Here is a 16,459-nt window from a genome sequence, read left to right as displayed (position 1 = left end):
ATGATTTTTATTTCCTCTTAGGTTTTGGTGGAGGAAAGTACATTTCATTTGAGGAGCGGCAGTGGCACCAGCCATGCTTTAACTGCTCTCGATGCTCCGTGTCGCTGGTGGGCGCAGGCTTCTTTCCCGAGCAAGATGAGATCCTCTGTCGCAACTGCAACAGCAACTTATAGAACGCAACCCCTATCCACACACCTTACCTTCCCATATACATGCATACATGTACATGCACACATCTATTTTACACCGCTGTGCCTTCACATCTCATTTACGCCTATGCTGATACTGCTGTTTGACATCACATCAAACCAGCAATCTGCCACCACACACAACGGTCTGAGCTTTACCAGACTACTCAAAGAATAGGCTTGCTGGTTTACGACTGGATAAACAAGACTTTTAAAAGATGCACCAAAGATTGGTATTGAGTTGAGAAAGCCACGCAACGCTGAGTTCCAACTACAGTCTATCCAGAATCAACACTCCATAAACGTGTAGGTCTCTATGCACAGATAAAAATATCCGATCTGCCTACTAGTTATTCCCATCTTTATTTTTCCTGGCCAGCCAGAACTGTCATTAAGCTGGTAATGGTCATTAATGGGTGGATGTAGTCTGTGTTTGCAGCCTGTGAAAGAACTCAAACAGATTCCTTCATAAACACTCAAAGGTCAAAGGTTTGGCGTACTGTTAAAGTGACTTAACGCCTGTTTAGAATTGTTCCAAACACTCTGTGCCAAACAAAGTGTACATGAATGAAAGCACAACTGATTTTTAGTTTGGGGTACAATGAAAGTTACACTTTGAGAAAAGCTGAGCATCTAAGCATTCACACACCATATGTGTCACATAAATATGTGTGACTGCTGTAGTTAGTGAGCACTTTTTTCTAAAACGTCACTAAAGCCTTTTGTCTTTCTTAGCAGAACTTCAGCATCAAACAACATTTGATGCATTGCACATGCATTCAGTTCAATGGGAGTCTTCCAAAATGCATAGCAATGTCAGAAAAAATAACAGCTGAAATGTTTCTGCTGTCCAGAGATGTGTGGGAAAATGAAGTTTGCAATGCATTATATATATATATATACAGGTGGAAGACAGACTTGCATTTGCACTACTATAGCTTGAATTATCTATAAAAGCACAGAAACTTCGAGATACAGCACGCATTACACTGTATATACACAAACTACATATTACTTCATGTTCACTTTCTGTTTGATAATTCAGTTTCTTAAGTCTTTATAAACATGTCTCCTCCGTGTTAAGAGTGAGTGAATGAAATAATGTCAAAAATGATAGTATGCATGTTGTCAAACTTTGTCAAATCGAGACGTTAAGTATTGTTATTTTATTGATGCCAATTTTACTAGTTTCACCTTCTGAGTATTTCTAAATGTATGAGTATATATTCACTTTGAGCTTTATTGCAGGAGAGAAAGAGCTGGCTAATGTGCATTTCTTAATTAAGTGATTCAAGCTTTGTAAGTTTGAGGTGTGGTAAAAAAAATAATTGATTGTTTATTGATTGTTGATAAATATTTTATAAATGAAACCAATTGTAATGTCATTTTTTCAGAGACTACATTGTGCAAAAGCAGCAAAAACAATTATTTTTGGTAGAACAAATTGACTTAGGCCAAGGATCCCAAGATCCTACTAGTATCCTCTACAATTTTCAATCTCATTCAGGGTTACCTTGTGCCTCTAGATGGGTGTGTTTATGTGCAAACGTGCTGAGTGTGCTATTTCTTCGCCTTGATGAGGCATAAGAAGTTAAAACAAACACGTGGCCAAATCCGCTCTCTCTCAACACTGGTGAAGGTCTTCCTCCCCTTCTCTTTTTCAGCATTTTCACCAAAGAAGGAAATGGAAAAGGAGCACGGGAGATGGTGGTGGTGGGGGAGGGAGGCCTTCTGGTGGACGTCGGGAGAGCATGTGGGAGAGAACAGCCGAAAACGAAAATGAGAGGACGACAGAAAAGAGAGGGAGGGAAGATTGAAGCTTTTGGAGCTGGTCCATGGCACTTCCACTGGGGTTCAGTTACATACACACAGTCAAGAGGTTTATGGGAAAAAGAGAGGGCTAGTGAGGCAATGGAGGAGGGTTAGGAGGATCACATGAGTGGTGGGTGAATCATTACCAGGGAAGGCTTGTGGGAAAACCGGACACTCTGAAGTTGAAGTGATTCAAGGCTTCACCGGCTTAAGTGATTCCTGTATTTAATTCATCATGAAGTGATGAGGCCACCAAACCTGATATAGTCACTCAGATGAGTGATGAAGCCCTACAACTGCTGAAAAGTTGTGAATAGATTAACTTTTGTCTGACATTATACTGTCTGTATTAAATAAGCAAACCAACCATAATAAAGACATTTCACTCAAACTATAAAACTCATTTAAATGGATTTCACTTCAGTAAAATTACTAAAACTAACTGTGCCTGACACTCAAGTTAAGAGTATAGGAGTAGATCAGTATTGTGGGCCAAAACCAGCAGGTTAATGTTCTGCTGGTTAACATGACGTCGTTAGCCCCTGCTGGTAGATGTGGGTACTACGGTGCAACAATTCAAAAGTAGCCCTCTATTCTGTCAAAATACATTTAATTGCAAACAAGATATATATTGTTTGCAAACTAATAACATTTTATTATTGTATAGTAAATGTTTTATTAGTTTAAAAAAAGGAAAGGACCAAAAACAGGTCCCTGGGGAATGCCTTTTGTAAAAAGGGCTGGTGGGATTGTGTTATTGGGAGAAAAAAAAAAAAAAAAAACTGCATCAGGGTAAGAAGTGAACCTGAACTGTACTGTGTCTGCAATGCCAGTTGCTTAAATATATTACTGCAGGCTGATAACATTTTGTTATTGTATAGTAGGTGTTTTACCAGTTTACAAAAAGGAGAGGAGCGTGAACAAGTCCCCGGAGAACACCTATAGTAAAAAGGGCTGGAGGGATCGTGTTATTGGAAAAAAAAAAGCTACTAAAACCTGCATCAAGGTAAGAAGTGAACCAGAAGTGAACTGTGTCAGTGGTGCCAATTGTTTAAATATAGTAGTCAACATTTGAATTGGTTCAAAAAAGTTCAAAGTTGTCTTGAGACAAGAACGGGTATTTTTTGGTTTTAGGACAACCTCTTGTAAAAAGGTCTGGAGGGATTGCGTTACTGAAAAAAAAAAAAAACTACAACCTGCATCAGGGTAAGAAGTGAACCATGCCAGCGATGCCAATTGCTTAAATCTATTACTGCAGATTGACAACATTTTGTTATTGTACAGTAGATGTTTTACTGGTTTACAAAAACATATTACTGTAGACTGACAACATTTTGTTATTGTATAGTAGATGTTTTACCAGTTTACAAAAAAGGAGAGGACCAAGAACAAGTCCTGGGGGAACACCTATAGTAAAAAGAGCTAGAGGGGTTGTATTATTGAGAAAAAAAATAAATAAATCTTGTATCAGGGTAAGAAAGTGAACCATGTCAGCGATCCTAATTGCATAAATATATTACTGCAGACTGACAACATTTTGTTATTGTATAGTAGATGTTTTACCGGTTTACAAAAACATATTACTGCAGACTGACAACATTTTGTTATTGTACAGTAGATGTTTTACCGGTTTACAAAAACATATTACTGCAGACTGACAACATTTTGTTATTGTATAGTAGATGTTTTACCAGTTTACAAAAAAGGAGAGGACCAAGAACAAGTCCTGGGGGAACACCTATAGTAAAAAGAGCTAGAGGGGTTGTATTATTGAGAAAAAAAATAAATAAATCTTGTATCAGGGTAAGAAAGTGAACCATGTCAGCGATCCTAATTGCATAAATATATTACTGCAGACTGACAACATTTTGTTATTGTATAGTAGATGTTTTACCAGTTTACAAAAAGGAGAGGAGCTTGAACAAGTCCCTGGGGAACACCTATAGTAAAAAGGGCTGGAGGGATTGTGTTATTAGAAAAAAAAAAAGCTACTAAAACCTGCATCAAGGTAAGAAGTGAACCAGAAGTAATCTGTCAGCGATACCAGTTGCTTAAGTATAATACTGTAGACAGTATCGCATGCAAAGCCGTTCATGTTTGACAGTTCAAACTGAGACACCAAAAGGAGGAGGTCACTGACAACCTGTGGCGAACTGTCTCAGTGTTATGTCAAGTATGAAATCCAGACTGGAAAAGCTTATTTTAAACCTGGTGCAACGGAAACTGACAAGAAACAAACTCTCTCCAACCCATTTTCTTCAAAAGGGAGATGTAAGATGCATGTGTAATTATTTAAATCTGCAGGATCTAGATAACATTCCTTCAGGATTGGTGTGACAACACCAGTATTGTTGTTATATCTCACAAAAAAAGGGAGGATGAGTGAGGGATGTTGTTCTCTAGATAACTAGAGATGTACTAGATTAAAGAAGGTTTAGCGATAGAGGAGAGACTAAGACAGTGTTGCCAACTTAGCAATTTTGTTGCTAGATTTAGCAACTTTTGAAAAAAAAAAAAAAAAAAAAAAAAAAAAACCATCAATACAGAAAATTTCTTTAAATTAACACAGTACATTCTGCCATATTTTACAGACTTATTAAGTGTAGCATACTAACTAACTTCCAATACACTGCTTAAAAATATAATTGATCATAATGTGTAGATTTACTAGTTAATATGAAAAAAAAAATAATAATTTATTGTTCAAAAATGTGTAAATATTCCATAATTCAATGCTGTACTTAAAATAAATATATGATATTATTTATATTGTAATATTATTGTTTTGTTTTTTTGTTTGTTTGTTTTACTAACAAATCTAACCGAACATTTCAAATCATATTCATAATCATATTTTCTGCTGAGATTTGAGTGATCTGATTGTGTATTCTTGTGTTGTGACATCACAATCACATTTAGCAACTTTTAGCAACAAATTGTCTGGCCTTTAGCAACTTTCCCTGAAAATTAGTTGACAACACTGGACTAAGAATGTTTTTTTAAGTTTTTTAAACAAGCCTGCATTTAGTTGATCCAAAATACAGCAAAATCAGTAATGTGAAATATTTAACTATCTAAAATAACTGCTTTCTATTTGAATATATTTAAAAATGTATTCCTGTGATCAAAGCTAAATTTTCAGCATCATTACTCCAGTTGTCAGTGTCACATGATCCTTCTGAAATCATCCTAATTTGCTGATTTGCTGTTCAAGAAACATTTATTATTATTATCATCAATATTTAAATTAAAAATAAATTTAATTTTTTTCCAGGATTCTTTGATGAATAGAAAGATCCATTTATCTGAAATAAAAAGCTTTTGTAACATTATACACTAAACCACTGAAAACCTTGGAGTCAGTTTTTTTTTTTTTTTTTTAAATTTAGCAAGGATGCTTTAAATTGATCAAAAGTGATTTATAATGTTCCAAAAGATTTCTATTTCAGATAAATGCTGAACGTTTCAAAAATCTACTCTGTTTTCAACATAATGATGATAATAAATGTTTTTTGAGCAGCAAATGAGAATATGTATAATCAGAGGATCATGTGACTGGAGTAATGATGATAAAAATTCAGCTTTAAAATCACAAGAATAAATTACAATTTAAAATATAATCAAACAGAAAACGTTATTCTAAATAGTAAAAGATTTAAAAATTTTACTGTTTTTGCTGTACTAAAAATCTAAAAAACAGTAAGATCTAAAAATCTTACTGTGGTAGTGTAAACATTCAGAAAAAAGGAATAGTATTACATTTAAAGTGTTTTATTGTGTTCTATTGCTAGTTGCTATTTACAGCAGAAAATATGTAGTTAAAGATTGTTCTACATTACAGCGCGTGATAAAAATGTAAAAATGATTCTGATGAACTGGTTGTTTTAAATGAGTCAGTCAAAGTGATTTACTAAACTTCATCGAGAATTAGTGGTTAGTGAATCATTTTGTGATTATGCATTTTTTGGACATGTCCACACACACACACAAATATATACATACATACATTTTGTGTATACTATATTTCTAACTTAAAAGAATATATTTGTAAGTAAAAAATAAACATTTGGGTTTAGTATCCAAAACTAGCGTGACCATAAAAGTAGAAAGAGCAGAAATAAGAACATCTGATTTTATTATAAGTTAATTTCCTTCAAACAAGACATCACTGATGGAAGCTGTAAACGTTCATTTTAAACTAAAATAATATCGCTGATGTAATTTGTGCAAACAGAATTAAGCTGCATTCCTTGGATTCTACTTCATTTCTTATTTATCCAGCTCATGCCCAGAGAATCAGGAGAGAAGTCCAGCCATGAGAAAGTGTGTGATGTCATCTCACTTTATCCTCAAGTGACATCTGAAAGCTTTGTATATTAAGTGCTGAAATGTCCATAACAATTAGCCCATACGGTGAAGCCAAACGCTCTCTGAAAATACCAGATGATTTATTGTACACACTGCTGGTTCCCATGATGACACTAAGCAGAGAGTAATGAAGCACTGTGGGAAACAATAGCTTGTTTTGTGCGCACTTTTATTTGGTTTTATGTCTCGATAAAGCCATTTGTGATTGCGGTTCTTCTATTCCTTAAGTCTCATGACGTATTTTTAACAGAGCAGCTTGCAATACTGGTTCATGTGTCTGCTTGTTATTACCAAGATGCATTTTCTAGCACATGCCAGACAGTGATTATTCAACCAGTAAAGACATCACGCTAAATTTGGCTATAAAATTAGTGGGGGGCTAATGGAACTTAAATGCTCATTAAAACCGGGACTCCAGCTCAACAGAAAGTTGCTCTATAAAGCACAGATCAGGCTGTTTAGCAGATAGCATCCACATTACGTGCTAGCACGTAGGTCACACCGCATGACAAACACTTGACCGCAATTTAACCATTATTGCTAACTGTGTCAAATGCTTAATTTTTCTTTTGAAAGCTTGTGTTCCAGACAGCCAAATTGAACAACAAAGTTTCAAGTCAGAATGTTGTTAAAACGAATTTCCAAGAAGTGCATTTAAACTTGTTTACCTGAATGATCTTTGAAAAATCTGTGGATGACCTGAGAAATCAAAGTCCTATTTGCAGGTAATGAAGTCAGTTTGTTCTTCTCCTCAAATTCTGGCGAACACAACAGAAACCTAAAAATAAAGTATTAAATGGTTAAACAAGGTCAACATGCTAAGCAGTCTGGGAGCTGAGAAGATTCACAGTCAGTGATAGTCCTTATGACTCACATCCATTACACATTTCAGCACAATTCTTCCATGTGTCTCAACAATGAGGGAAAGAAATTTAACTGTTACTGTCATAAATGATGTCAGAGCTGATATCGTATCACTTGCAAAACAGCTGCACTTTACAGTGTGACAGATTCCCATAGGTAGACGTCTAGACAAGCTCAGAATTAGTCAGCTTGGTTAGTTACACTGTGTGAGTATTTCTAAACAACCTTTTAAAAGTCAATTACTGGACTGTTTTCTGATATCATTTAAGGTCAGGATGACAAAGCATGGAACACGGCTACAGCTGACAGGAACACTTGCTGATTTTACAAGTCACTGACTGATGAGACAATTCCTGGCACTAACATGGTCACAGCTGTTTGATTTTAAGAAGATGGGGAAGAGACACAGATGCCCAAACACTTACAAAAGTAGTACTACCATGAAATGAATGTATTTCCTATTTCTGACAGTAGATGGTGATGTAAGTTTTCCTACTAACAATATAGAAAAATTGTTACAGATTCTTTGAAGTTGAATGCTAAGCAGTTGGATTATATTATGGGATAACTTTATGTTTATGGGAAAAGTTTATGTTTAGGCAAGATTAAATAAATTCACTTCAAGAATTAAAATTTCCTTATAATTTACTCACCCCTGTCTCATTCGAAATGTTCATGTCTTTCATGTCAATTAAGGTTTTTGAGGAAAACATTCTGGTATTTTTCTCCATATAATGGACTTCAATGGTGGCCAAGGGATTGAAGGTCCAAACTGCAGTTTCAGTGCAGCTTCAAAGGACTCGACCACGATCCCAGTCGAAGAATAAGTGTCTTATCTAGCAAAACGATCCGTCATTGCCTAAGAAAAATACAAATTTATATACTTTTTAACCACACATATTCATCTTGCACTAGCTCGACCTCACACATTAGGTAATCACGTAACACGTGACATAGAAGTATTGTTTACAAAGCAAATGTGCAAAGAAAGTCAAACGGCCTTTACCAAAAAAAAAAAAAAAGGTTGAACAATGATGTTGGACGATTCTGAAGTTGGAGAAAATGAGTTTTTCACCCTACCTTTTTGAACCGAAGTACACCAACAAAGAGTTAACCGTGCGACTTTTCCAAAGTGATTATGTAACACATAGAGTATATATGCATCGTAGAGCTAGTCCAAGACTAGCATTTGTGGTTAAAATGTATATACTTTTTTTATCTAGAAAATTACTGATCGCTTTGCTAGATAAGAACCTAATTCCTCAGCTGCGATTGTGTAGAGCCCTTTGAAGCTGCATTGAAACTGCAATTTGGCATTGAAACTGCAATTTGGACCTCGTTGGCCACCACTTAATCCATTATATGGAGAAAATTCCTGGAGTATTCTCCTCAAAAAACTTCGTACGAGAGCTATGTTGCCAAGTCGGCGGTTTTCCTGTGGAACCGGGCTACTTTCATACTATTGCTGTGAGTTGTTTTTCATGTTCGTGGGTTGAAGCGACCCCAGTAACGTAACATTCAGCCCCCAGAATGCTAATTTTACCAGAGGAACCGTATTAAAAAAAACGTATACTACAAAACAGAAAGTTCCGGTCCTTGATTCTGATTGGTTGATCTGCATTCTAAGCTGTTGTAAAATACTCTACAAACATACACCTTTGTTTATTTTTGTGTGTTGCTTTGTTGCAACCACAACTGTTTCTGAGGAACTACATTGTTTGGTGGAAGAATACTGTTTTTATTTAGATCATTACACTGTACTTGCTCTGTTCTATTTTGTGAAGCCATACTACGTATGTGAAATAACAATAAGCCCCATGAAGCCGTGGTTTACAGTGAATTTATAATAGTTAAGGGGGTTTAAACCTTGCTTTATTTTACCCCCCGGATGAACTTATTTTCATTCTGGGTTGACAATTCAGTTCAAACAATATGTAAAAGTGAATTTTGCATCTGATGATCCCCTTAATTGTTAAAAAAGCTTTTGCATTTTTTCTATATAGGACAGTGGAGATGAGAGGGGGGTAGGATCGGGAAAGGTCCACGAGGTGGGATTCGAACACGGGACACCCGAAGCTCAACTGCACCATATGTCGGCTATCGACGCCGACTAGTTTTCTTTATTTTTAATTTTAATTTTACATGAACACATCAATTTCTACATACATATATACACACATATACACTGACCAAAATTATAAACGCAACACTTATGTTTTTGCCCCCATTTTTCATGAGCTGAACTCAAAGATCTAAGACTTTTTCTATGTACACAAAAGGCCAATTTCTCTCAAATATTGTTCACAAATCTGTCTAAATCTGTGTTAGTGAGCACTTCTACTTTGCAGAGATAAAATAAAATAATAAAATAAAAGCCCACTCTAAAATGTGCAGTTTTATCACACAGCACGATGCCACAGATGTCGCAAGTTTTGAGGGAGCGTGCAATTGGCATTCTGACTGCAGGAATGTCCACCAGAGCTGTTGCCCGTTAATTGAATGTTCATTTCTCTACCATAAGCCATCTCCAAAGGCGTTTCAGAGAATTTGGCAGTACATCCAACCGGCCTCACAACCGCAGACCACGTGTAACCACACCGGCCCAGGACCTCCACATCCAGCATCTTCACCTCCAAGATTGTCTGAGACCAGGCACCTGGACAGCTGCTGCAACAATCAGTTTGCGTAACCAAAGAATTTCTGCACAAACTGTCAGAAACCGTCTCAGGGAAGCTCATCTACATGCTTGTCGTCCTCATCGGGGTCTCGACCTGACTGCAGTTCGTCGTCATACCTGACTTGAGTGGGCAAATGCTCACATTCAATGGCATCTGGTACTTTGGAGAGGTGTTCTCTTCACAGATGAATCCCGGTTTTCACTGTACAGGGCAGATGGCAGACAGCGTGTATGGCGTCGTGTGGGTGAGCGGTTTGCTGATGTCAACGTTGTGGATCGAGCGGCCCATGGTGGCGGTGGGGTTATGGTATGGGCAGGCGTATGTTATGGACAACGAACAAACGTGCATTTTATTGATGGCATTTTGAATGCACAGAGATACCGTGACGAGAGCCTGAGGCCCATCGTTGTGCCATTCATCCACGACCACTACCTCATGTTGCAGCATGATAATGCACGGCCCCATGTTGCAAGGATCTGTACACAATTCCTGGAAGCTGAAAACATCCCAGTTCTTGCATGGCCAGCATACTCACCGGACATGTCACCCATTGAGCATGTTTGGGATGCTCTGGATCAGCCTATACGACAGTGTGTTCCAGTTCCTGCCAATATCCAGCAACTTCGCACAGCCATTGAAGAGGAGTGGACCATCATTCCTTACAATCAACAACCTGATCAACTCGATGCGAAGGAGATGTGTTGCACTCTGTGAGGTAAATGGTGGTCACACCAGATACTGACTGGTTTTTTAGACCCCCCCCCGGACCCTCCCAAAACAGTAAAGCTGCACATTTTAGAGTGGCCTTTTACTGTGGCCAGCCTAAGGCACACCTGTGCAATAATCATGCTGTCTAATCAGCATCTTGATACGCCACACCTGTGAGATGGATGGATTATCTCGGCAAAGAAGAAGTGCTCACTAACACAGATTTAGACAGATTTGTGAACAATATTTGAGAGAAATTGGCCTTTTTTGTGTACACAGAAAAAGTCTTAGATCTTTGAGTTCAGCTCATGAAAAACGGGGGCAAAAACAAAAGTGTTGCATTTATAATTTTGGTCAGTGCATATGTTTGTTTTTTGGTCTTGTTGGTTTTATACATGTTTTGGGCACTTCTCAGCTAGACAGGCAAGGAGGCGTGAACTAAAACATTTGCATCCCTCACAGCCTGTTTTCATTATTGTCAAAAAATAATGGCAGCTATCTGACTAAGTTACACAGAGTGTTGTTATTCTGACTACTTGATTATAAATCAATGACAAACAAGTCTCAACACATCATCTGCATTAGGTCACCACAGTCTGTGTACTAACACAGAGGAAGTGATCCTTCCCGTCTAGAAGTTGTAAAATTTCACATAGAGACAGCAGAATTCACTACAGAGTTGTTTTTCTGCTTCTCATTCGTGTATATAAACATTATATCCGGACAGCTGAGATTTCTAGTGAACAGACAACATCATAATTTAGAGGTTGGTGTGTTTAAACTAGCGAGAGAAATGGAGCAAGAAGAGGAGGAGGAAAAAGAATTGTGAAAGGAAAAAAGGGATGACCTTTCACTGTTGCCGCTGTGAAACGTGGCACTAGGCATGTGCAGTGGAGGAGCCGTGTAAAACCAGGCAGTGCATTCCAAGGGTTTACTCATAATCCCAGAGGAGCTCTCCACCGGTCTCAGTCAGCGTTCGGTTTTGCGCGGGTGTCCACTTGACGCGGTGCTCGGTGTTGCTTTAGCCACAGACATGTCTGCGCAGTCAACACTTGGAGACACAGATGCTTATATATGCAAATTAAGCAGAGACTCACAACATAAAATACTGGAGAAACATTACGCTCGCAAAAAGAAAGACGACTTTGGTCGCAATCTAGTCCTGAGGGGAATTAAAACTGGTCACACGGGATGTTTCTCCATCAATATTAATCCAGTTCAAAAGTACAGTCAATGTATTTGATATCTCTGTCAGGGACAACATCATTGAGGTCTGTTTCGGCAAATAGAGCCAGATGTATTTTTGCTGTAGACATTTTTCAAAAACCTCATCACTCTCGATTGCTGTCATCGCAACAGGCTGAAATGAGAGATGAGAGAATTTGTAGCTCAATGGCAAAACACAAAGTCATCTGTCTAAGTCTTTAAGTGACACCCTCAGGCTCGATGTTTAATGGTAAAGGTCTGGAAGCTGCGTCTGTGGTTTGGCTTCCCCCAAAATATATTCTTCCTCCCTTCTCTGTGTCTTTATCTTTCTCTCTCGTTCTGAGGTCAAGACATTTCTTTCCTGTGGATGGACTACGATGGTTTGAGCGGTTATCCAACACTCCATTCAAGCAGCCATTTCTGTGGGTGAAAAAGGGCTGCGTTGTCTAAATATAACAATGTGTCAGGCTTACAGCAAGACAACAGAGCATCAGCCATTACATTTGTGTTGGTATATGACCAAAACTCCACAACTTGGCAGCGCAGCATGTACTTGGATGTGCATATGGAGCTGCGTTTTGTCAAGCTGTGGTGGCTGCAACTAAACATTTATTTGCATTAGCATTATTTGTTTCCATTATGATATTTAAATAGGGATGCACAGATATTACATTTCTGGCCGATGCCTATAAACTGCTATTTCATGGCTGATATTATACATTGCTGAAGTTAAAATTCTGTTCTATGTAAATAAATAAATAAAAAAATAGAGGGAGAGAGAGAGAGAGAGAGAGAGTTTTAAATTATAAAAGTGAATTTAGACATTAACGTCAACATTGTTTTGAGGTTTGCTAAAGATTATGTTTCACTGTGATATTAAATTACACCGATTACGTCAGAAGTTTGGAATAACTGAAAGAATTTTGAAAGAAGTCTCTTAGGGTAATCAAGGCCGTGTTATTTTATTAAAAATACAGTGTCATGATGTGAAATATTAATACAATTTAAAATAAATATTTTCTATTTTAAAGTCTTCAGTGTCACATGATCCTTCAGAAATCATTCTGATACGCTGATATGGTGCACAAGAAAAATTTCTTACGATACACTACTATTCAAAAGTTTGGGGTAAGTATACTACACATTTAAAAGAAAGAATTATCCATCCAAATCAGTAAGTCATAAAATTATTGTTAAAAGTGATTATCTTATGTGCAAGACTAGATAAAGAAACGTTCAAGTTCTAGACATAGCATTTTAATATACCAGCATAAGATGGTCAAAAGCAAACATGCAGTGCAAAATCTGAGTAAAACTCAGATAAAAGCTAAAACACACAAATGTGTCCTTGTGTGAGATTGAAAAGCAAATGTGAAGCAGATGAGGTGCAGGAGACAATTACAGTACTAACACCCTACAATAATGCTCTCAAATTACTCCTAGACTAAGGAATTCAGTCAGAGGTTAAAAACAAGGAGGTCTGTAATACCTGCCAATAACTAGTCTATCCATTAGCCTATTTATCTTGTGCTACAAGTATGCTATTTGATTACCATCTTTGCTTATTCTGAATTTTATCTGAGTGGTGTCATGCTGACACTGATTGGCTGATTCAAAAAGAACATACACAGTCCCACATTTCACAGCAGCTATGCTAAGACAGGAAAACATTTCTTTAAGTTGTTAAATTCTGTATTTTCAGTAGCTATTGGTGTCTCTAAGGGTACTATGGCATTTTCCAAGCCTAGTTTATTGAAGACACTACCCTTGGTCCGTCAAAACTATATCAGGAATTTCAGCATTAAATTAAGCATTTAAGAGTTCAAACGTAATGGTGAGGCTAAAATATATATAGCATGACAACCCGCCATGTGGCCCTGAGGTGTGTCACAATAGTTACATTGATGTCTAAAAGATTTGGCCTCTAACAAAAGTGAGGCAGTATTCACGCCTAACGATCAAAGTGAATTATTGAAATAATTAAATATAATTATCCTTAACATTACTTCCACTTTATCGTGTCTCATGAGTCCATTTGGCAAGCTTCCTGTTTTTTCTTTTTATTTGTAATGCTATAATTACAAAAATACTACTCCTTCATCAGAACAAAACAAGCTCATTTTAAATGATGCGGCGCCCTCTAGTGGACAAAGAATAATTAACATTCACTATACGCCGTGTAATTATTTCTGATTTTTTTTTAGTTATCTCACGTCCTGTATTTTATTTTTAATTTATTTCACATTTAATTTTTTATTTATTATATTAACAATTTAATTTAACTTACATAAATGCAGTAATGTGTTAGAGGGCACAAACAACCTCACATTTATAACTGTAGTTTATGTGCTGTAATGTTTTTGCTTATGAATATTAAATTACTCTGCATAACGTTCATCCAGTAAGCCTACCTTTTGGCTGAAGTTGTTAAATGAAGTAGGCTACTCTATAGTTACTGGGATGGAAAACAACGAAAAGCAGCCAATCGCAGTCTGAAAGGTAACTTGCTTGTAAGGTACACAGGAAGCGGTTGTTATATATGTGGCACACTTTAAAGATAATGGTGACACGATGGTCAATAATAATACCTTTACGATGTATGTAGCGCCCTCTGTTGGTCAAAACATTTTTTTTCTGCGTGTTCGGCGTTAGATTTAGGCTATAATGCATCTTTGTGGTTTGTCCGGTATCTGACTCAAGGATAGATGAATGAACGAATGAATGAATGAATGAATGAATTTCAATATGTATATGTCAGTAGGATTAGAGCCTTGACAAAATCTCATACATATCTGACATATCTTTTGACTGCTGCAGATATATTCCAAATTTCTTTGCCCTAAACTGTGAATTGTAAATTTGTACAAACAAATGTGTGACTTTCTAGAAACCTAATGTACAATTGGCTGTAAATGTAAAATGGATGTCATGTTTTTGCAGTTTAAGTTCCATGCAAGGCCGTATTTAAATTTTGTTCCCCTCAAGTTTCTATGCATAGGCTGTTTCAGCAAGCTTAACAGTCAGAAACTGTCAACATACTTGTTTGTCTTATTTCTAAATAGTATGTCTATTTATTTAGGAATTTTGTTAATCTTGTTGATACCGGCAAATAAACTATTTTATTATTTTTTAGAATCTAGAATTAGTTCTAGCTATAGCCGATAAGAACATCGAAACAATGATAATAATCAAACCATAAAATTAAATTTTCAAATTTTCAATCTTTTAGGTGCCACAGACCCCCAAGAATGATCATCATCATGTGAGGGACCCCCATTCTAAAATGTAAAAGACATTTATATGGTTTCTTGTATAAATACCCAGTTTACACTGTGAAAAATTAATATTATAAGAAAGTAAAAAAATATGAACTATATTTACTTTCTATTAAATTACATTATTATTTATTTTTTCTAAAACAAATATTTAAAATGTATTTTAAAGTACAGTATTTATTTATTCATCTTTTTAATCAAAATGTATAATTCATTTTTGTATAATTTGTATTTATTTGTTTGTTTTAATTTTTACTTGTTTATTTTAATTAGTTTTTGGATCGTTTGTTTCTTTAATTCTTAATCATATTTATGTATTCATTATTTTAGTAATTAATATAATAATAATAATAATAATAATAATACAATTTTTACATTACTTTTTACATTTTTATGCTTTTTCTCCAAACATTTCTGCACTTCCTTGTGGCCTTCTAGGGGTCCCCGGACCCCAGTTTGAAAACCCCTGTTATAAAATATTGTAGGCAACAAAAACCCCTAGTGCTGGAGTACAACAATCACTAGGTGGCAGCACTTTCCTACTATTTCCTATCAAAACCCAAGATATAGGATATTCACAATCTACAAAAGGTACGGAGCGTTTTACTCTTTTTTTTTTTTTTTTTTTTTTTTTTTTTTTTTTTTAAAAAGCCTTTATCTTTAATACATTTATTTACAACCGGTCTTCACATTTTACTACTTGGATAAACGGCTTTCACACCTTTTAAACACTGAAAAACAAATTCTGCGATAATCTAAATCAATCTATATAAGTAAATGATTTAACCTTGTTCAAATTAGCTCATATTACACCTATTAATGAGCAAACAATCGTACCTGAGCCGTTATTTATGTCACTGTAATTGCAATATAATATAGACAGAGAAGAATCATTTTACAAACAAAACCACGACCATGCAGCCTAGACTTTATCGGTCTCAATAAAGTTGATTTAGAAAACCCGACAAGAATAATGCTTCAGCTAATACGAGCAAATAAGAAAGTGCCTAAACTGTGAATCAAACTGCGCTTTCCAATGCTTGGAAGCAGATGTTTGTGGAGTTCCCAGGCAAGTCAGGCAAGTTCTTGGCTCCAGCGGTCTCATCCTGACACGCACAGGAGTTTTATACCCTGTCTGCACCTGCTGACCGAAGGCTGTTTCTGTTAGCGTGGATGCCCATCATCTCAAAAGCTCGCTCGCGTATGAATCACCAGCCAGTGATTATAAAGAAAGGTTTCGCAGTTTTTATGTTTTTATGATTCTGTTTGAAAATACAAAATGGATTGTGCTGTATTGATTCGGTTATATATAGCTTGCATGTTTGAGTCTCATAAAACCTCTGGGTTTCCAGTGGGTCAG

At 36.4% G+C, this 16,459-nt stretch overlaps 1 protein-coding gene across 1 annotated transcript in view; it reads left to right on the top strand.

Moving 5' to 3' along the window:
- fhl3a (four and a half LIM domains 3a) overlaps window positions 1-1,558 on the top strand; it is a 48,915-nt gene extending 47,357 nt beyond the window's left edge. Inside the window, exon 6 of the mRNA XM_051130466.1 lies at window positions 22-1,558. Coding sequence (XP_050986423.1) covers window positions 22-173 — 152 coding nt within the window. The 3' untranslated portion in view covers window positions 174-1,558. The remainder of the gene's footprint in view (window positions 1-21) is intronic.
- Window positions 1,559-16,459: the final 14,901 nt, after the last annotated feature.

This window comes from Labeo rohita, chromosome 16, assembly GCF_022985175.1.
Source record: "Labeo rohita strain BAU-BD-2019 chromosome 16, IGBB_LRoh.1.0, whole genome shotgun sequence".
In the NCBI taxonomy this organism is placed as follows: domain Eukaryota; kingdom Metazoa; phylum Chordata; class Actinopteri; order Cypriniformes; family Cyprinidae; genus Labeo; species Labeo rohita.
This window is presented reverse-complemented; position numbering and strand designations above follow the sequence as displayed.